This window comes from Corylus avellana, chromosome ca2 (genome assembly GCF_901000735.1).
Source record: "Corylus avellana chromosome ca2, CavTom2PMs-1.0".
NCBI classification, from domain to species: domain Eukaryota; kingdom Viridiplantae; phylum Streptophyta; class Magnoliopsida; order Fagales; family Betulaceae; genus Corylus; species Corylus avellana.
Genome location: NC_081542.1, coordinates 1,428,404 through 1,448,633, shown reverse-complemented (window position 1 = coordinate 1,448,633; position 20,230 = coordinate 1,428,404). Strand labels below are relative to the sequence as shown.

Sequence of the window (20,230 nt, the reverse complement as noted above, 5' to 3'; positions counted from 1 at the left end):
TTGGCCCAATAAGCTAGGTTTTGTTGCAGTTATTCAAAAGCTTTCATAATACATTTTAAAAGTGTCCTAAAAATTTATTTTAAAAGCTTTCATAATACATGAGATTAAACAACTACAGCTACATATATATCAACTACAAATCTTATTATTATGAGGTTAAACACTAAATATTTACTACTACAAACCCAAAGAAAACAATAAAAACAAGTATGTAAATAAAACAACAACAAAAGATATACCTCCTTACAAGTTACAACAACTACAAACCTAAAGAAAGTTTAGAAAACAATAACAACAAATATTTAAACAAATCAACCACCAAAAGGATACCCCATACAAGTTACAAATATGAGTAGAAATTTTCGGCAACCTGGGGTCATCCCAGCGTTTGCCAAAGTCTGATATGACCAATTTTTTTTTTAATTGAAAAAGATAGATATTAAAGAGAAATCTAAATTTGAGGCATTATCACCAAATTTAGGATGATCAAATCCCTTTTGAGTGATACAATCTCTAAAGGGTTAATTTTTCACTTATAAATTTTAGTTTTGAATCCCAAAATAAGTTTTGAGGCATTAAAAATTAAATATTAACTCATAAAAATTTAACTAACCAAAAAAAAAATTGACAAATTTTCTTTGTTATTATTTTTTTAATATATGTCATACATTAGGGGGGCAGCCGCATAACAGGACTCTACAAAAATATATATATACCTGATTACCGATTATAATTGGGTGTCTTAAAATATAAAAATCGGCCTGTTACCAATTATTTTCAACAGCTTTTAAAAGTGATAGGGCTGTTACGGGCTGGTGGCCACTTATAATTGGCCAGGTTTAAACCCCTACTTTTTTAACGACTCTTCTTGCCTAAGAAACCTTAGCCCATAGGAACACACCTCGCCAGAACTCTATAAATAGCGGCCTCGAGCCCAGGCCCCCAAACGTCTCAATTTCGATTTTTCGCTTAGCAAAAGGAAGAGTCCAGAAAGGCAAGCGCTCGGCTTCTAGGGTTATTTTTTCCCCATTTGCGCTTCTGTTTGTTCTTTCTTTTGCAGGAACGCTCCGAACGAAACGCCGTCTTTGCTAGATCACCATGTCGTCGTCGAAGAAGATCACCCTGAAGAGCTCCGACGGCGAGGCCTTCGAGGTCGACGAGGCCGTGGCGCTCGAGTCTCAGACAATCAAGCACATGATTGAGGACGATTGCGCTGACAACGGAATCCCTCTCCCGAACGTGACGAGCAAGATCTTGGCCAAGGTCATCGAATACTGCAAGAAGCACGTTGAGGCGGCGAACCCCGAGGAACGCACATCAGACGAAGATCTCAAGGCCTGGGATGCGGAGTTTGTCAAGGTTGACCAGGCAACTCTATTCGATCTCATTCTGGTAGGTCCTCTTTCGAAGTCTCTGATTGATTGTTTTGTTTCCTAGGGTTTTGAATTTGTCATGCAGGAGTTCTGAGATCTGGATCTGAATGTTTGTTGGTGGTGTTAATACTTGTTCTTTGGGGCTTTGAATTTGTCGGTGCTAGGGTTCTGGAACTTGGATCTGAATGGTGTTTGGTGGTGCTAGTACTTGTTATTGATGATTTTGTAGGTTAGGGCTTCTGGATTAGGATTTCGATCCGCTTTTGCTATGTGATACTAGGGTTTCGATTACTTTTCCTAGTCAAAATTATCTGTGAATATGTGATCTAGGGTTTCGAAATTGGATATTTGGGTCGAACTTTCGTTTTACTTTTGTTGTGTATTTATGTTAATAGTCTTTGGAATGGTTGGCGGGTTAGTGGGTTATTGTTGTTTTCCTGAATTTGTTGCTATGTTTTTTTATGCCGAAATGTAATGTGCGAATTGCTTTGTTTGTGGACAAAGTACTGGCTTTGTGTGAGTTTTACTTTCTTGAATGAGAAGAGTATTTTGTTTTTATTATTATTTTTAAATCTGTGAGTAATTTTTTAGCAAGATTTGTTTAGAGTCCTCTGAAGGTTGAGAATAACTTTGATTTTACACCCAGTATTGAAGTCATTATTTAAGCATGCGAGAGGCTTATGGTTTGTTTATCAACACAATGGTTAAGATTCGTGAATTTTCTTCTCTCTTTCTTCTGGGTATGTGCTGGTTATGATGTTCTTATGTGTATGCTATTTCCAGAAGAGGAAAGATATGTGATCATCGTGGTAACTCGGATAATTACTATATTGTTTACATTGATCTTTGAAGTTGCCTGATATTTGAAAATGAATAGTTGTTCAATTGCTGTTCTAATATTGTTGCATTTTCCAGGCTGCGAACTATTTGAACATCAAGAGCCTTCTGGATCTGACATGCCAGACTGTAGCAGACATGATCAAGGGGAAGACGCCGGAGGAGATCCGCAAGACCTTTAACATCAAGAATGACTTCACCCCTGAAGAAGAGGAAGAGGTTCGTCGGGAGAACCAGTGGGCATTTGAATGATGTATTGGGCGATAATGGAGGTTGAATGTGGTTTATGTGGTATATTTTGTGGGTTTATATTAGGCATAGTTATTCTAATGTTATCATTCTCTGTTTCAAGCACATTCTCTTTCTCAAAAAGTTTGAGCTCTTTGAATGTAAATAATATTTGGATTCTGATGGGGGCACAGGTGTTGCTCCTTCTATCATTTCAACGCCTTCAATCCTTTCTTTCTTTCCTTCTTTGTTGTGATTTTCTAGTCATGCACACAACACACGTGGGCTTGAACGGTTTGTGCAATCTGATTGCGGCGTGGAGATTTGTGATGACATTTTTTCTTTCTTCTAATTTTCTGTTTTAAATGCAAATATTAACAAATAACTTAAAATACAAAACAATAAAACCATATAAAAATAAGGGTTAAATACTATTTTGGTATTTGTGGTTTGCGCCAAAATCAAATAGTTACCTGAGATTTTTAAAATATCGTAAATAATACTTGTGATAAGTTAATAAATTCACTTGTATCTCCGTCAAGATTTTACTAAAATTTTTAAAAAGAACACTGGGGTGGTCGAACCTTCCCATAGGGGGTGGGTGGCCTAAGGGTGGTTTAGTAAAATTTTTAAAAAGAACGCTGGGGTGGTCGAACCTTCCCATAGGGGGTGGGTGGCCTAGGGGTGGTTTGGCCATCTCCTTAGGCCAACCACCCCCAGGCCTGGGGGTGGCCGAACCACCTCCTTGGGCCCCAAGGGTGGTTCAGCCACCCAGCGTCAAAAGATTGGTTTAAACTAATAAAATAAAATGCTTAGTTAAAATATATAAATATTTAAAGAGTTTGATGTTTAATTGTTTTAAAAAGTGACTAACTAAATCAACAATAGATTTTTAAAGTTAAATTTAGGAAAATTTTGAAGAGTTCAATGTGAATGCTAGTATTTGAAACTTAACATTATAAGAAAACTTTAAATTAATTTATTCTCTTAAAAATTATAACGCAAATGTGACAAAGGTATGCCAAGATGATATCAGATTTCAGGCTATCTAATCCAAGCTATTCAAACCGGATCAGATAAGTACAACATGACAAAGGGTACAAGAGGCCACGTACGTATCTCCTACTGGGACTACATGCAGCAACGCTCCATCACAGTAAAAAAAAAACAGAGGTTTAAAGCTTGGGGGTTTCTTTTTAGAAATCACTTGTTCTCATAACATCTACCGCAACAGTTCTTATTTTAATTATTTAAAATATAATTTTTATTTTATTTTATTTTAGCTATTAATTTTTTACTAAACATTTATTTTAACTATTAACTTTAATTAAATATTATTTTTAGTATTATTTTATTATTTTTTATCATTTCCTCTTCTTCCCTAACAAAAGGAGAGAAAAGATTAAAATAAAAAAAATATATATATATATATATATATATAATAAAATATTATTTAAAAATTGTTAAGAAAATTTTTAAATATAAAAATTTATTGTAGCAATTGTTGAGGAAAGTTCTATTTTACGAGGACTGCTATAATAAGAAAAAATAAGCCTAATAGCCAAACTTAGCTTTAAAAAAAAAAAAAAGGATGACCAAATTACAGTCACCAAAACATAAGGAAAAAAAAAAAAAAAATCATAAAGAAGAAGAAGAAGAAGAAAGGAATCTCAAAAGATAAAAAGTATGCAGTGCGATTTGAACAGGGAAGAAAACTTTGCTTGATTCCAACGCAACATTGGTTCGTACATCCGTCCAGTATTTTTATTCCCTCTTGTGTGCCCAATAAACGCAGAATTAAGCACAATCCATCCATCCATCTCACAAACGCCGTCTTTTCGAGAGCATCATCATGTCGTCGTCGTCGGAGAAGAAGAAGAAGATCACCCTGAAGAGCTCGGACGGCGAGGCCTTCGAGGTCGACGAGGCGGTGGCGCTCGAGTCCCGACGATCAAGAAGATGATCGAGGACGATTGCACCGAAAACGGAATCCCCCTCCCGGACGTGACAAGCAAGATCTTGGCCAAGGTCATCGAGTACTGCAAGAAGCACGTCGAGGCTCAGGCGACGAACCCCGACGACCGCACCTCCAAATGCCACCTCAAGGCCTGGGACGCCGAGTTCGTCCAGGCGGTCCAGCTTGACACGGACACTCTATTCGATCTCATTCGGGTATGGTGCTGGACAAATACGGGTTGTTCGTTGATTATTGAATTATTATCGATCTCAATTGGTATTTTGTCAGCAATATATATTGTTAAGAGTATTTGTTAGTGATTTGATATTTGAAGTTGACTGTAATTTGAAAAGGAATATATAGTTGTTGTAATTAATATTGTTGTAGGCGGCAGACTCTTTAGCTATGTTTGAAGAGGAAACTTGGCCGGGAATTGGGTTGAGCCGGCGTAGCCTTAATAAGAGGTGGTCAGCCACCCTTTTATTGAGAATAATTGGGACTTTCCCCATTACAACAGTGCAGGTAGGTTTCTGCCGGCGTTCGCTTATTTTATTATTATTTTTTTTTAATATTTTGATTTAAAAAAAAAGATAAAAAATTATTTTCTGGCGCCACGTGTCAGTTGGCACTGTAGCTGGAACAGTACCGTTCCAGCTACAGTGCCGGACCTGCTCTCCCCAAACATAGCTTTTGAAAATCAAGAGCCTTCTGGATCTGACATGTCAGACTGTAGCAGACATGATCAAGGGGAAGACACCGGAGGAGATCCGCAGGACCTTTAAGAACATCAAGGACTTCACGCCGGAGGAAGAGGAGGAAGTCCGTCGGGAGAACCCGTGGGCATTTGAATGATGTGGAGTTGGAAGTTTTAAACAAGAATGTGGTATCTTTAATTTGTGATGGCGTTTACCACTGCAGAAATCTATTGGCTTCGAATGTTGCTCAAAGGTTTTCATATTTCCCTATTTACAACTCCTACATTGTGGTGTGACAATTTTAGGCGCTCTTGCTCTTCCGTCTAATTCCGGTCTATCATGCTCGCAAACATATCGAGGTTGACTATCACTTTATTTGTGAAAAAGTGGTGAACAAGGATTTTATCGTCAAGCTCATCTCCACACATGATCAACTAGCCGATGTTTTTACCAAACCTCTCACGGCAGCCCGGTTTTGCTGACTTCGTGACAAGCTTTTAGTGATTCATCATCCGAAGGACTGTCCATGGCCAGCTTTCAGATAAAGTTTACATTGTATTTACATTACTTTCAATCTATAATTTGTAGAATAGAAGAGTTCTAATTCTACTTCATATATATTCTCTATATAATAAACAGGATCACGTGTATTTAGGCATTGAAGCCTAAAACACTTTCATAGTTCCTAGTTCCTACGTCCGTCCAATATATATATTTTTATTCCCTCTCGTGTGCCCAATTAACGCAGAAGCACAATCATCCATCCATCTCACAAACGCCGTCTTTTCGAAAGCATCATGTCGTCGTCGTCGAAGAAGATCACCCTGAAGAGCTCGGACGGCGAAGCCTTCGAGGTCGACGAGGCGGTGGCGCTCGAGTCGCCGACGATCAAGGACGATTGCGCCGAAAACGTAATCCCCCTCCCGGACGTGACAAGCAAGATCTTGGCCAAGGTCATCGAGTACTGCAAGAAGCACGTCAAGGCTCAGGCGACGAACCCCGACAACCGCACCTCCGATGACGATCTCAAGGCCTGGGACGCCGAGCTCGTCCAGCTTGACACGGACACTCTATTCTGTCTCATTCAGGTATAGTGCCCGTCACATACGGGTTGTTCGTTGATTGTTGAGTTATTTATGAATCTTAATTGGTATTTTGGTGTTTGATCTTTGATTTGAAAAGGAATAATTGTTGTAATTAATATTGTTGCAGAGCCTTGTGGATCTGATACGCCAAACTGTAGCAGACATGACCATGATCAAGGAGATGACACCGGCGGCAGAATGTGAAGTTTTAAGTTGCATAGTTTGTTTGGGTTTATTATATGAGGCGTAGATAGTTATTCTAATTTTATCTTAATTTCTCTGTTTCAAGCGTTCTCTTTCTCAAAAAAGTTTGATATTTGTGTCATACACCTGAATCCCTTCTTTGTTGTGATTTCCTGGTTTTGGGTCATACACCTGTGAGCTAGCTTGATTCAAAGCTTTGTAACCATCTGATTGCAGCATTCATATATGATTGTCGCCATTGATAGCATTGATCAGCTTCTGCTTTTCATACGTACGTTGTCGTTGTGTGTGAAAACTAGGACTTAATTTGTTTTCTATTTTCAAAAAATAAAAACATAAACAAACTACACAAAACATTTTTTCCTCTTTAAAAATAATTAACAAAAAAGTCAAATCCTTGGACTTTCGAATAGAAAATAATAATAATAATAATTGAAAAAATCCTTGAAGACTTCATTTGCCTTATATCCTCTAAAACTTTACTACTAATTCAAGTTGTTTAACCATATATATATATATATATATATATATATGCTTACTTTTCCCTATTCTAACCCGCTTAACATGTAACGAATTATATATGCTTTAGTGTTAAACATTTATGTCCACTACTCAAAATAACTCTTACAACTACATTGTGTTCATTGACTTGTTTATCTACATTCTATACTACAAAAGTCTCTATTTATTAAATATGGAATATATTCTAATACACTCAAAGCTTGAGGGTGACATTTACTTGAGGATATGAACTCTATGTTAGGATTCAGGTTCCTCATTTTCATATCTGCTGTCATTTCATGGCCTTACATCCTCTAAAACTTTCTTGCTACTACTAATTGAAGTTGTTGAATCATACATTCTCGGGTGTGCTATATAATTTTGCACGCTTGATAATCATACATCCTTTTCATTTGAAATAGAAAAGATCTATTTTGTGATCTATAATAAATTTTACAGAACTAGTGATGTATATGTTGCATATCATTTAAAATTTTAAATGATATAGTACCATATATACCGTTAGATGTAACAAAATAAAATCTTGATCGTAAAATAAATCATCCTATCAATTATATTCCGTTGTTGATTGGTACAAAAGGTTTTTCTTTTTGTAATGGGGATAAGATCCTTCTATTAGTGGCAGTCAATAATTCGGGTTAATGGGATTAGGTTTTTGCCGGTGTTGGTTGCCAGCATCATCCTGCTGAAGCAACGATTCTTGGTACTCTAAGAGCACGATTTGCTTTGGTTATCTTTAACTTCAAAACATCAACTAAAAGTTGGGTGATAACTTGCTAAAAAAACAATTAAGAAGCAGCAAGTGATTACCATTGCAATCAACTTACAAATTCCAATACCATACTGGGAAATCAGTCAGCACTGAAGTTGGAATGGCAAATAGCACTTCCATGTATGATTGCAACTTATTCTGATATGGTTAGAACAAAAGACAATTGCTTGTGATGCTTGAAACAATCAAGAACATAGCTTGCAGATTCACATGGAAGTGGAATCAGCAAAAATAATACTATCTCATCAAATGTTGGATCTGGTAAAGGCAAAACTGGACGATCATGACCTGCAGACTAGAAAGCTACTGCAGAGAGATTAGTGTCAAAGAAACTGTCATAATCTGTTGGTAGCAATGGCTGTTGGAGATCACCTCTCTGACAAGTACTGAAATGCTGACCCTCTGAGTAAAGTCAGCTGTTATTTGGTATCTAGCTTCTTACAAGAATACGTGCATTCTTGGCTGAAGTCATAAAAAGTCTACACGCAATTCAATGACACCAAACTACTCTCATCAGGCAAGCATTATCCTTGACATTTTGGGAAGGACTATGCTGGTGCCCTAATCCCTTCTACTTGAAACCAACTCTCATATGAAATGTGGACAAACGAAATTCTCCAGTCAGGTAAGAAAACCAGTTTCTGTAGTCTTCACTTGATTTTGATGCTAAATCCTAGTTTCTGTGTTGTTTGGAGATGGCTGTTTTGAAGGGTTACTTGAAAAGCTCAACTTTTGTGCGAGTTCACCCATCAGCGTGCTGATCTCCTCCATACCTTCTCGCAAATTATCTCCCACTTTTAACTTGTGAACTATTTCTTTCAAATCTATAAGATTACATCCTGGAATTCTCCCCACCTTTCGATCCTTCATCATCTCTTTTACCCTAGCAACATCCTCCCATCGACCTCCCACAGCATAGACATTCAACAATAGTTGATAGTATGAGGGCTTTTGAGGTTCCATGTCAATTAGAGATTTGGCAATTTGTTCTCCTAAAGACACGTCTCCCAGGAAACGACATGAACCGAGCAAATTAGCCCAAAACATGGATTGCGATGTCTTATAGTCATCATCTTCTGGCATATTCCTTAAGATTTCCTCTGCCTGTTGGATGAACCCCACAGCTGCATAGAGATTAGCCATGCACCAATAATGTGCAAAATTGGGCTTTAGACAAAATACATTTATCATTTGGGTGAAGTAATTTCTGCCCTCTGTTAAAAATCCAGAGCGAGCACAGGCACATAGAACACCAACGAAGGTTATTTCATCTGGGATGATTCTTTCTTGCCCCTCATCTGGCCTCAAACTCTTACCAAGGTTGGTTTCTCCATGTTTTGACTTTGTCGTACCCAACATTTCACCAAATAGGGTAAGCCCGTCTTCTGGATTCCCATGAAGGCAATGCCCCAAGATCATTGCATTCCAGCAAACTAAATTCCTATTTGCCATTCTTTCAAACACTCTGCATGCTTTGTCCACCCTCTTGCACCTGCTATACATATCTATCAGAGCGGTATCAATGACTATATTTGATCTCAAGAACATCCTAATAAGAAAACCATGAACTGACCTTCCTTCCTTCAATCTAGCTGACCGACCACATGCGGTGAGCATGCTAACCACAGTCGTATCACTACTTCTCAATCCCAATTTAACCATTTCCCTGAATAACTTCAACCCACACCCAGGATTCCCGCCTTTCAAATACCCATTGATCATAATATTCCAAGAAACCACATTTCTTTCAGGCATTACGTCAAACAAATTATGAGCGAGACCCAAATTACCAAGTCTAGCATAACCATCGATGATTGAATTCCATGAAACCAAATCCCGCTTAGACATTTTGACAAATACCTTACTAGCAAGGTCAACTTCCCCACAACACCCGTACATATGGATCAAAGAGTTCTGCACTGGCAACACACAATCAACTCCATTCTTAACAGCTTGCCCGTGGCACTTCTGCCCAGATTTGACACAACCCATCTTCGCACAAGACCCAACAAGCGGTACAAAAGTATAGCTATTAGGCAAAAACCCATTTCTCAGCCATTCAAAATAGAACACCACAGCCTGGAACGGAACATGACTATTAGAGTAGGCCTTGATGACAGTATTAATACATAACCTATCTGGCCATGCTGTGTATCGGAATATCAAAACAGTGTAATCTATATCGCTGAAATTTGAAGAGTACTGCAGAACTCTTCCTGCCCAAAAGGGGTTGTGGAAGAGACCAAAAGTTATCAAATGGGCTTGGATCTGGAACAACTGCCTCGCATTCTTACATGTTTCAAGTACAAATCTTCGCTGACAAACCGAGGTTGCAGTTCTTTCTGCGGGAGCACAAGAAGAGGAAAATGGGGACGAGGAGAGGTTGGTTTTGGAAGTGGGTTGTACGAGAACGGAGTTTCTGAATCGAATAAGTTCTCGCATGGAAACTCTTGCCATTCATTGGGAATATGGTTTTGATTCACTCTCGTGGTGCCAGACTGGGCTCTCGCCATTAACGCATATTCCGGTCTTGATCGCTCGCTCTATTTCGGCTTCAGATTTTGATGGAAACAGTCGAATAGATATTAGATAGAGAGGGTGTAACTTGTAAGAGCATCACAATTGTTTATGCATTTTGGATTTAAAAGTAAAAATGCTTAATCAAATCCTTAAAATTCATCTGCATTCGCTCCATGAATACAAAAGTCTTTTATCATTTTTTTTTTCCCTCTCCTTTATTCGTTTCTCTCTCTCTCTCTCCCTCCTTTTCTTTTTAACTGTGTTTGATCAAAGAGGAGTACCATTATGGATTTTCATTAGTGGAAAGTGAGATGCGATAAAAATAAAAAATAAAAATAAAAAACTCTTTTTGATAAAATAATAATAATAATAATAATAAATTCATAATTTTAAAAGTTCCTTCTATGTGACTTTAAAAATTAGATAGTCGTCCCCAAGAGGTAGCTCAATCGGCTGGGATCACATTCAATGAAGTGGAGGTCACTAGTTCGAATTCCCCTCCCCCCTCTTGTGTAGACATGTCAAAAAAAAAAAAAAAAATTAGGTAACCAATATATATAGTTTTTTTAATCTAAGAACATAATTATATTTTCACACATTTCATAAGGGTTATAAATTTATAATGGAATTTTGATGTGTTTGTTGTCTAAATTAATAAAAAATCTTAGCAAATGGATTAGTGAATCTACTCTTCAATATATAGAATTCACATTGGATTTCATAGATTAAATTATGGATTTGCCTTTTTTTTTTAGGGAGATGGACAAGAGATTTTAACAGTTAGCTTCATATATATATATATTGTAAGAACGTAAGAATTTCACAAGAGAAACTTTTAAAATTACTCCAATAAAAGATATAAACAAAACAGTTATTATAAAATTAATTAACTTGACAAAGCCAATGGATAACTTCAACATTATCAATAAATTTTTGTGAAATTAAATTTCAAATCTTTTCTTTTTTCTTTTTAATGGTTCATATTTTTAAGCTCTTTTGACCGAGGGACATAAAACAGTGTTGGAGATCGGTGTGAGCGACGTGGCTCAGTGGTCATAACGTCGCTCCGCCACCACAGGATCAAAACTGTAGGGAAATGGTGAGGGCAAGCATAGGGCTTCTCAAAGATGCAGGGAATGGGGTCTCCAAGACTCTCTCGGAGATACTGGTCTGCCCACTCTCCAAGCTACCCTTGAGGTGATCTTTGTTTTCTTTTATTTATTTACACATTTTTGTTTGTGGGTTCTTGGAACGGTGGTCGTGCTTGTTAAGTTTAACTGCTTGTGGGTTTCCTTGTAGATATTGTGAGGAAACGAATTCTCTAATCAGTGAAGCCATTGGCGTTTCTTTTCCTGTGAGTTCTACTTCTAGATCCTGTATTTCAATTTCACAGCTTTGTAAAGAATACCTGTTCTTAGTGAGTAATTCTGCTCAAAATGGTTCATTGGTGAAATTTTTTCAGGGATTTGCTTATCTAGTAATAGCCCATGTTCCTGGATATTAAAGGGTTTTGCTGCAATTTTCTAGTTATTTAGTAAGATTTGTTTTTTAGTTGCAAAACAACCCTTTTGTTTCTCTTGTGAATTGCTATGCAGTACCATATGATAGAATGTTAATCGAATTGCCTAATAATAACTGAGGATGACTTTTCATTGCTGATAATTTTCTGAGATTTGCTTATCTAGTAAGAGTCCATGTTCCTGGATAAAGGGTTTTGCTGCAATTTCTATTTATTATGTAACATATGTATGGGGTAGCGTTGATTCATTTTGTGAATTGCAAAAATAACCCTTTTGTTTCTCTTGTAAATTTCTTTGCAGTAGCACATGATGTAAATGTTTTCCTAACTGCTCCCCAATTTATGTTTGCACTCGAATGGGTATGATTTCTTTTCATTGTTCATGTGTTTAGATAAAGGATGGGATTCCTTGCTTGGTCCCAAAGGATGGCAAGATAATTGAAGCTGATGACATGCCGAAAACCGATGATGCGGCTGATTCGTCTTCGAAACATGATTAATAATGAGGAGGTAGTGGGAGTTGGCCTCCCCTCCCCAATAGAACTGCCTTTGTCAGGCTTAGGTGAATGCCTTCTTATAGATCTAAGCTACAGCTTTGTATTTATGCAAGCAATTCTTAAAATGATCTTGTTTCTTTTGTTAAGATAAACCGTTGAGCAGTTGATTTGTCTTGTTTGTTACTTCTGCATCTGAAATTCTCTCAAATCAAAGGAAAGACTTTTTTTCACGCTGCAACTATGTTTGTGAATGGAATTATTCTTTCCAATTTTTTCTGTTTTTTGCCAAGTTAGTGGATTTATTCATAAATGGCAGATTACATGTTTGATGTAGATAAAGTTTCAGCAATGATTGCAATTGCTTAGTTCTAGAGAACTACTGAAACTCTCCAACAAATTTAGCTATTGAAGTTTGTTGGGCAATTTGTCTGGGAATAAGAAAATAAGCGCTTTTAGCTGAAGTCTGATCTTTTAAATCTCCAAATGCTGTTCTTTTGTTTTTTGTTTTCTGAGGGATTAGATCTAAAACAACTATTGTGTCTGTTAGTAGCCATTGTATGATGAATTGATTCACAAATTCTTTAATCCATCGTTCTCAAATCTGTCTTTCTCTTGGGTTGAGCTTTCTACAAAATTGCTTTGGGATTGAACCTTGTGGCTCTTACATAAAGATTGAGGCGTTGAAGTGGCCAGGGTTGTGTTTTATGTATGTGCCACAATTAGCAGTTGAAATAGGTTCTATTGGTTTCATATGTCTCTTGTAGTTGGTATGGGGATGATTTGATATGATCACAATTAGTAGATAATATGCATTAAAATAAAAATCACTCCCTACCAACATGGTAATGCCTCACACTTTAGGTTGTCTGTTGCCTTGCTTTCCTTGTTAACACTTAGCATAGGATGTATGAGTTGTTGTGGAGACTAATTTTAAATCACCGGATATCTCAATAGCTCACTTTAATAAAAAATAGTAAATTTAATGATTTAATTAATACTTTAACAGCTACCCAATATATCTCTTCTCATTTAACCTTACTGTGGTATTTGCTAGCATGGAGTTGCGCTGCCGATTCTTTTACAGGAAGCTAAGAAGTGAGGCCTCCAATTCCAAGACTGATTAAGAGGGAGAATACAACCATTATTTATGTTCCTTCCTTTGTTGTTTACTGTTCACTGTGAGACCAAAAAAATAATTATTATTTTGCTTAGTGGTCGTGTTCTATCAACATATTTCTTTCCGCGCCAGGGGCATCCAATGTTATGACTATTCACAGTCCAGAAACATTTCTTGGTTTGCGTTTTATTTTGTTGTATCGAACGATATAACTAGTGCCGCTTCATTTAAAATTTTAAATGTCATTTCAACATATTTACCACGCAGCTACATATACAACAGTAGATGTGTGAAATCTAATCTTGCCTATGAAATAGTTCATCTCCATTTCAAAACATACGACTTTCGAGAACACAATTAAGCATTTGGTACAATTGTAGTTTGACATTTAAAATCACAGATTAGCATTTAAAATTATGTATTTTGAAAAACACATCCTAAGCCTTTTGGTGCATTTTCAAATTGCGAAATTATAAAAATGTCCTCTCAAACGATGCATTTTCTGCGATTTAATTTAAAATTGTACTTTTGATCTGCAAAATTGTAGTGCCAAACATACTCTTAAATGAATAGGATTCTAATCCTCGTAGAGTCGGAGTCCATGACTGAGTAGATATATATTGGTTTTATGAATATTATGATGGGTAAAACTATACCCAATCTACCAAATGAAATAAATGAATTGACTAGAGGAGGTGTTAGCTTTGTAAACTATTACCTATCCATGATCTTCCATTAATGAAGCAAAAAAGGTCAAGAGTAACACTCTGTTTAGGTGTAACCGCTTTATGATGGTCACTTGAATCCTCCCTGCCTATCTTAAATTAACAAGCCTTCCAAACGACGCAAATAAAAAAAAACTGAGCAACAAAACGAGCCGTTGCTTTCAAACTCTTTTTCTTCAACAAAACCTTCCTCTTATTAAAGATCTAATACAAACGTTATGACTCTCGTCAAACCAAATGGTTTTCAGGAAGTTGGTGTCCTTCGTCTATAATCTTATTGGTCCAAGAGCGCAGCTGCTGAGATCCAAGGAAGCTCCATCATCTTCTTGCCATGTGATCAGATGGGATGGAATGCAGCAGGAGGACGAGGAAGGTCCATCCATGGCTCCACAACCACAAGGGTCCTGCAGCTTAGGTGAGTTTCTTGATCAAGTTGAACTTTGCTGTGTGTGCTTGTCCAGATTAAAGAAGGGGCAGGATATACGTGTTCTTCCTTGCCTGCATGAGTTTCACAGGGTCTGCGTCGACAGGTGGTTCAATGCATGCCGGAAAACCTGCCCAGTGTGCCGGTTTTCCATCGGAGGAGACGACAATTGTCGTAAACAGGAAGTGCTCACTGATGAGATGGTGATCTGGTTTTCTTCTTTTCATGCAGCTGGTTTCTAACCTTTAAATTCTAATCAATCTTGCAAAAGAAACATATACAATTTCTTTTTCTTTTTAAAGTATAATGTATAAGACCGAGATGTTCCACCAATCAATCATCATATGCTTCCGATGAAACATTCTTGCCTGGACACCCAAAGCATTTATCTAGACAAGTGAACTCTATTAAAACTCTCTCGCGTGTCTGGGGTATGCAGGGATTAGGCAAAATGCAATTCTTTGCTAGAATTGCAGCTGATTTTGATCCCTATATCATGTAATATATGCAACTTTTTTGTATTTTTCGATAGGGGTGATATGCATCTACACAACATGCTTGTAGAGAGTTTACAATCGGAGGTCGTCCCACCTACTTTTTATTGGATTGTATTGGAAAAGTTTGGTATGGGAAGTTAGGCCAATTTTTTTTTTATGGCCCTTACAATGACCCAATTATCAAATATTCCCCCTATACCAATATGAATATTGAATTGTCCACCAACTCATAACAACAACCCAAAAAAAAATAAAACTCTAGAAACAGTACATTTATCTCTCTATATTTAAAACTCTAGAAAGAGTACATTTATTTATCTCTCTATTTAAAACTCTAGAAAGAGTACATTTATCTCTTTCTATTTATTAAGCAACTTTAGTAGGTGCCCATCTAGCACTCATTTTCATAAAGTCAAGTGAATTTATAGATAAAATAAAAGAGTAAAACCGCTGTCCTTGTTAAGTAATTCTACAAGTTCTTCTTGTGTATCTACAAAAATGATATTAACTTCTAAAATTATCATTTGATCAAAATCTAATAGTGATTAATCATAAAACCAATGATGATTTTAAGAGTCACATCATCCTTAGAGATACAAGAAAAACTTGTAACATTACTCGATGTGCATAAGCTGTGGGAGAAAAAGAGCAAAACCGCTAATCTTTAATTATTTCTTTTGGCCTTAAAGAAAACGACTAAAGCAAAAGGCGACCCGAAAGCAATGCACGTTATCTTTAGGGCAAGCGAAGGGGAAAGGGTGGTGGTGGGTCTGATTTTGTTCTTGATTATGTTCCATCGGGTCTCCTTTTGTACAAAAAGAAAAATCACGACGCATCGGGGGAGCGTTGAAACGGTTTTTTCGTTTGGAAAGAAAAGTATCCTAACGGTTCTACAGAGGGAGTGCTTTGACCCAAATATAAAACGAAAACACATTTTTGTTAGGGGAAAGTACTTTTATCTCACTCTAATTATTCATTGGCACCATTGCAATGTCCCCTTTTGCACAAAAATAACTAAATTGCCCCTAAAAAAATTTAAAAAATATGAAAACAAAAGACAAAATATTCCGGAGACATGTTTTTTTTCCTTTTAGTTTTTTTTTTTTAATTTTTTGAGAAAATTATCCTTTTTCCCAAGAACTATCATGTGATGATGACCATTTTAAAAACTATAAATTACAACCTCATCCAACTACCATTTCATTACTAAAACCTCCTTCAGTCAGTCAACGTCGTTAGGTCAGACGGTTATCCTGTGAACAATATTGTAAATAGTACTTATACCATGATCAGTATCGTAAACAATAAAGTTGACCGTCCGACTTAATAGCCTTAACTAATGGAATGAAGATTTTGATAACAAAATAATAATTTGATAGGATCGTAATGTAAAGCTGATAATTGATAAGAAAAATGGTCATTAGTTTATGAGAAAAATGATAATTTTTCCTTTTTTTTTTTCAAAAAAAAAAAGAAGGGACATGGCGACAACAATGCTAGTATGAACAGAAGAACAGCGCAAAAAAATAAAAGTTGAAGGACATTTACAAATTACTCATTGGTTAGATGGGTAATATTAATAAATGTCCTTTTCCCTTATTGTTGAAGTACAATGCCTGTGAAATTGAAAGTATACTTCACGATCACACGCTTTTTTTTTTTTTCTTCTGAATTATTTGGGTCATGCCGACGAAAAAGAGTCTTTTCTCGAGCAATGGGACGAAGCACACACTTCACGTCACTCTTTGAAAAAGAAGAAAAGCCATTAACCAACAAGACTGTCCCCAAAAATAGCCGTAGCCAGAAAGTAGAAATATCTATCATCAAGAGGGAGAGAAGGAAGGGTTTTGACCCACAACTCGCGTGGCAAACAAGAAGCACTTCTCCCATTGGATTGAGGTTCAATCAAGATTTTACCAAATGCGTTGAACAGCAATAAAGGAAAAGAAAAATTTCTTAATGCACTTAAAAACGCCACCAGAAACGCAACAAAAGAGGGCATCAATGAGAGTAATAATAAGGGGAAAGAAAAGAGAGAGCCTGATAAGGGGAATATGAAAGAAGAGATAAAAAGAGATGTTGAAAACTTGAAAGCGATGGCCAGCAAAGGAAAGGAACAATAAGGGGAAATGATGACCATTTCACTGTGCAATCTCATTGGTGGTGGGGAAGTGCTCCTTTTCCTCCCCAACTTCTTTCCATTTAACATTTTTAAGGAAGAGAAAAACAAAAGAGAGGAAAAGAGGCAGTCAAAGGAAGGATACAAAAAAGACCCATCAACTTAAATTTCTGCAATGCAAAAACACTAAACTCATTTTTTGTTTGTTCCCATACATGCATTGTTCTTTCCTGAAACCACTATAATATGGAGGTACACCCACCTACAAAAACACATAGAAACCTCAAAAGGCTATGATGATTCTCAAAATGGAGCCGTTGAGGTTCTGTGGAGCGAGTTCTTTTTGGGAAGTTGAGCAGCTGCGGCCAATCTTAGCTGCCCAAAAAATAAATAAATAAAAGGACACCAACATCAAACTATATATCATCATCCCCAGGAATCCCAAACAGCCTACAGATGTCATTGCCAAAATGGAAATATATAGCAACTTTTTTTTCTTTTTTTGTTTTCTTAAAAATACTGTACTTTGATACTATCTTTATAAAGGTTGTTTTTAAATGTGATAGTAAATATAAACTTCTATTTGAATAACATAATATATTTTGAAAAAAATTGAATAACGAAAAGTTGTCACAAGAAATGTCAAAACTATCAAGTTTTTTTCCAAAAGTTCGACCATATATCTTAGGACGGTGACGTATAATTTGAAAACCAACTTTTGATAAAAAAAATTTGAAATTTGTAGCGCTTCTTTGGGAGGAATAACAAAACAAATCTCGAGTAACAGTAACACTAACCTGTTCTTGCTGTTTTCGAAGTCTTGCATTCTCTTCCATCAAGTGAGCAACTTCAAGTTCCAATTCGTTTGTATATGCCTGTACGAAGGAAAAATGCTTTCAGGAAACAAAATCTAACGGAACCATATTTTATTAAACTTGGAAGAACAAAAAAGACAGACACATTCCTGCTTTCTAGCTCTCGATCGTGCAGCGGACTCTCTGTTCTTGATCATACGCTTATGTCGCCGATCGCCGGAACTACCGTCGGATTCTGGAACCCTTTTCTTCCCAAAAGATGCCAAGCCGGTGGAGGAAGCCAGAGCCTCAAACGGGCTACTGAAGGAAGTGACATTAGATTGTAAATGCGAGTTAGGCCGAAGTGGGTCAGACTGATCAAGAAAATGGAACTCGCAGCCGGAATTCAAGCTTAAGACGGTGGCTGGGGGCGGCGCCAAAGAGCCAGGTGGCGGGCAGTAGACGGCTGCGGCGGCTGTGGTGGAAACTATGCGGGCCGGTGGTGGGTCTTTGGAGAAGGGTCGAGCAAGAAAGTCTTGAAGGATGACGTTGTTGTTGGAGGCGGTTTCTTGGTCTTGGAGGGAGGCAAGATTGATGTCCTTCCAGACCTCTTCCATGGTTTTGGTGGTTCTTGAGGTGCGGTGGCCGAGGCAGGAGGTTGAGAATGGGGAGGCTGACGAGGATGATGACGTGGATGAGATTGACTTGGAGGAAGATGGTGAGCCTCTGTGGTTGAGGCACCTGGCCGTTTTGTTTAAGCTGCTGCTGCCTTCTTCAGCCGCTGCTGATGGCACCATGAATGCTGTGTATGAGATGGGTTGGAGGTGTCCAAGAGAGTTGGGGGGGAGGGAGGGAGTGAGAGAGACACAGCTTGTGTGAATTGTCATGTCTCATATATGCGTGGTCTGTGCCACGCGTGCCAATCAAGCTTGGGAGGGAGTCCTACGTACCTACGACTGTGACTGTAGTCTGTCTCTGTGTCTGTGAGGCTTGTTTTTTATGAGTTGGGGGAGGATTTTTTGTGTTTTTTTTTAGGGTAAGGGAAAACAGTACGTACCCTTTTGATTTGATCCACCCTACCCTTCCCCTTTGGCAACTTCTTCACTATTCTCGGGCATTCGAGACATTTTCAATCTATTAAGATCAAATATTACTGTTTCCAGTTGCGTCCCACCCGTGCCTGAGGCCTGATGATGTCTCTTTTTAGAACAAAAACAACAAAAGGGGTGCTTCTATGTACTCTACAAATAAAGAAAACTACTTTAATGCCCTAGTAAAGTATCTAGTTATGGTGTTTTAATGCTCTATATAGACTATCAATCTAAGAGGGGCAACCAACTATATTACTTGTTATATATATAGTATATAGACTATCAATCTAAGGCGGCTAATCAAGATTTAATTGAAATTTTTTATACTTATAACACTTTGGGACGGAACTAGGTGTTAGTATGGGACGTTTCCCCACTCCCAAATTTTTATTTATTTATTATTAGGCTAAAAACTAAGTTGAATTAGCACCATCCCCCGCCCCCCATGCACAAAGTTTTTAAGAAAAATACACTTTACCTAATTCTTAGGGTGGGGGCGAAATCACCCTATGGCTTGGGGGGCTTAAAACCCCCCAAGCCATTGGATAGTCCACTATTCTTTTTTTTGCTGCCTCCCAAGTTAAAGTTTATAGTTATGCCCCTGCCTAGGGCATTTTGGGGCAATTAGGGACTAAGATATCTCGTGTGATGCACATGATGTAATTTTTGTCCAAATAGATAGAAAAACTTAATTAAAGGCTCTAAGAGCATTCTTAATGGAAGAGTCATATTTTTATGTAAAATAGCTTCTAAAAACTCACTTTTTTCTAGTTTAGCTAAACCATTTTTAAATGTCTCTACATCTAATTAACTATATTTCTATCTATTCTATTAAAATATTATTAAAAGTAAGAAAAGTTTTGGGAAAAAGAGAACATATGAGAGGAAAAATGGGAAAAATTTTGAGAAAAAAAAAAAAAAAACATGCAGAGAAAAAGTAGGAAAAGATTTGAGAAAAAGAGAAAACATGTGAGAGAAACAATGAAAAATAAAATAGCTCCCTTGAAAAGTGCTGCTACATTTAGTTTTTTTTTTTAGCTCTTCCAATCAAATATCTATTTTACATTTTCTTTTAACTAATCCAATGTAGGAGGTTTTTTAAACATTTGAATAGCCATTTTAGATAAAAATAACATTTGGCTCTTTCATTGAGAATGCTCTAAGTATATAGTTTGTGGAGTTCAAGTGTTACTCTTTAAACTCTAAATATAAAATAATGCCAAAGTGGGACTATTTTAGGAGTAAAATATAATT

At 37.1% G+C, this 20,230-nt stretch overlaps 6 protein-coding genes and 1 pseudogene across 7 annotated transcripts; 5 read left to right on the top strand and 2 right to left on the bottom strand.

Annotated features, from left to right (window-relative positions):
- Positions 1–930: 930 nt before the first annotated feature.
- LOC132168592 (SKP1-like protein 1B) lies at positions 931–2,680 on the top strand. Its single transcript, XM_059579585.1, has 2 exons — positions 931–1,392; positions 2,289–2,680. Exons 1-2 carry the CDS (start codon positions 1,099–1,101, stop codon positions 2,460–2,462), a joined length of 468 nt encoding a protein of 155 aa, XP_059435568.1. The 5' UTR covers positions 931–1,098; the 3' UTR covers positions 2,463–2,680.
- Positions 2,681–4,166: 1,486 nt separating this feature from the next.
- On the top strand, positions 4,167–5,565 carry LOC132168591 (SKP1-like protein 1A; annotated as a pseudogene).
- Positions 5,566–5,643: 78 nt separating this feature from the next.
- On the top strand, positions 5,644–6,589 carry LOC132168590 (SKP1-like protein 1A). Its single transcript, XM_059579584.1, has 2 exons — positions 5,644–6,178; positions 6,303–6,589. The coding sequence occupies exons 1-2, from the start codon at positions 5,888–5,890 to the stop codon at positions 6,423–6,425; spliced, it is 414 nt and encodes a 137-aa protein (XP_059435567.1). The 5' UTR covers positions 5,644–5,887; the 3' UTR covers positions 6,426–6,589.
- A 1,115-nt stretch (positions 6,590–7,704) lies between these two features.
- LOC132168588 (pentatricopeptide repeat-containing protein At3g51320) lies at positions 7,705–10,405 on the bottom strand. The gene has a single exon (XM_059579583.1). It carries the CDS (start codon positions 10,128–10,130, stop codon positions 8,340–8,342), a length of 1,791 nt encoding a protein of 596 aa, XP_059435566.1. The 5' UTR covers positions 10,131–10,405; the 3' UTR covers positions 7,705–8,339.
- A 787-nt stretch (positions 10,406–11,192) lies between these two features.
- LOC132171357 (uncharacterized) lies at positions 11,193–13,579 on the top strand. Of its 2 annotated transcripts, XR_009439025.1 has the most exons (4): positions 11,193–11,390; positions 11,493–11,547; positions 12,105–12,274; positions 13,264–13,579. XR_009439025.1 is itself a non-coding variant. In XM_059582653.1 (3 exons), exons 1-3 carry the CDS (start codon positions 11,290–11,292, stop codon positions 12,210–12,212), a joined length of 264 nt encoding a protein of 87 aa, XP_059438636.1. In that variant the 5' UTR covers positions 11,193–11,289; the 3' UTR covers positions 12,213–12,439. The 2 variants fall into 2 exon arrangements, 1 of the variants encoding a protein (XP_059438636.1); XM_059582653.1 differs by lacking the exon at positions 13,264–13,579 and having other exon boundaries at positions 12,105–12,439.
- A 462-nt stretch (positions 13,580–14,041) lies between these two features.
- LOC132172561 (uncharacterized) lies at positions 14,042–15,082 on the top strand. The gene has a single exon (XM_059584083.1). The coding sequence runs from the start codon at positions 14,289–14,291 to the stop codon at positions 14,715–14,717; it is 429 nt and encodes a 142-aa protein (XP_059440066.1). The 5' UTR covers positions 14,042–14,288; the 3' UTR covers positions 14,718–15,082.
- Positions 15,083–17,231: 2,149 nt separating this feature from the next.
- LOC132172148 (protein FD) lies at positions 17,232–18,721 on the bottom strand. The gene is made up of 3 exons (XM_059583599.1): positions 18,050–18,721; positions 17,889–17,966; positions 17,232–17,466 (listed from the first exon to the last, which is right to left on the bottom strand). The coding sequence occupies exons 1-3, from the start codon at positions 18,680–18,682 to the stop codon at positions 17,395–17,397; spliced, it is 783 nt and encodes a 260-aa protein (XP_059439582.1). The 5' UTR covers positions 18,683–18,721; the 3' UTR covers positions 17,232–17,394.
- Positions 18,722–20,230: the final 1,509 nt, after the last annotated feature.

Excerpts from the sequence above, each read along its gene's own strand:
- LOC132168590 (XM_059579584.1), top strand. The coding sequence starts at position 5,888 with ATGTCGTCGTCGTCGAAGAAGATCACCCTGAAGAGCTCGGACGGCGAA. Across the intron at positions 6,179-6,302 it reads CTCTATTCTGTCTCATTCAG|AGCCTTGTGGATCTGATACG; the intron begins GTATAGTGCCCG and ends ATATTGTTGCAG.
- LOC132171357 (XM_059582653.1), top strand. The coding sequence starts at position 11,290 with ATGGTGAGGGCAAGCATAGGGCTTCTCAAAGATGCAGGGAATGGGGTC. Across the intron at positions 11,391-11,492 it reads CTCTCCAAGCTACCCTTGAG|ATATTGTGAGGAAACGAATT; the intron begins GTGATCTTTGTT and ends GTTTCCTTGTAG. Across the intron at positions 11,548-12,104 it reads CCATTGGCGTTTCTTTTCCT|ATAAAGGATGGGATTCCTTG; the intron begins GTGAGTTCTACT and ends TCATGTGTTTAG.
- LOC132172561 (XM_059584083.1), top strand. The coding sequence starts at position 14,289 with ATGGTTTTCAGGAAGTTGGTGTCCTTCGTCTATAATCTTATTGGTCCA.
- LOC132172148 (XM_059583599.1), bottom strand. The coding sequence starts at position 18,682 with ATGGTGCCATCAGCAGCGGCTGAAGAAGGCAGCAGCAGCTTAAACAAA. Across the intron at positions 17,967-18,049 it reads GAGCTAGAAAGCAGGAATGT|GCATATACAAACGAATTGGA; the intron begins GTCTGTCTTTTT and ends TCCTTCGTACAG. Across the intron at positions 17,467-17,888 it reads TTCGAAAACAGCAAGAACAG|CTAAGATTGGCCGCAGCTGC; the intron begins GTTAGTGTTACT and ends TTTTTTGGGCAG.
- LOC132168592 (XM_059579585.1), top strand. The coding sequence starts at position 1,099 with ATGTCGTCGTCGAAGAAGATCACCCTGAAGAGCTCCGACGGCGAGGCC. Across the intron at positions 1,393-2,288 it reads CTCTATTCGATCTCATTCTG|GCTGCGAACTATTTGAACAT; the intron begins GTAGGTCCTCTT and ends TGCATTTTCCAG.
- LOC132168588 (XM_059579583.1), bottom strand. The coding sequence starts at position 10,130 with ATGGCAAGAGTTTCCATGCGAGAACTTATTCGATTCAGAAACTCCGTT.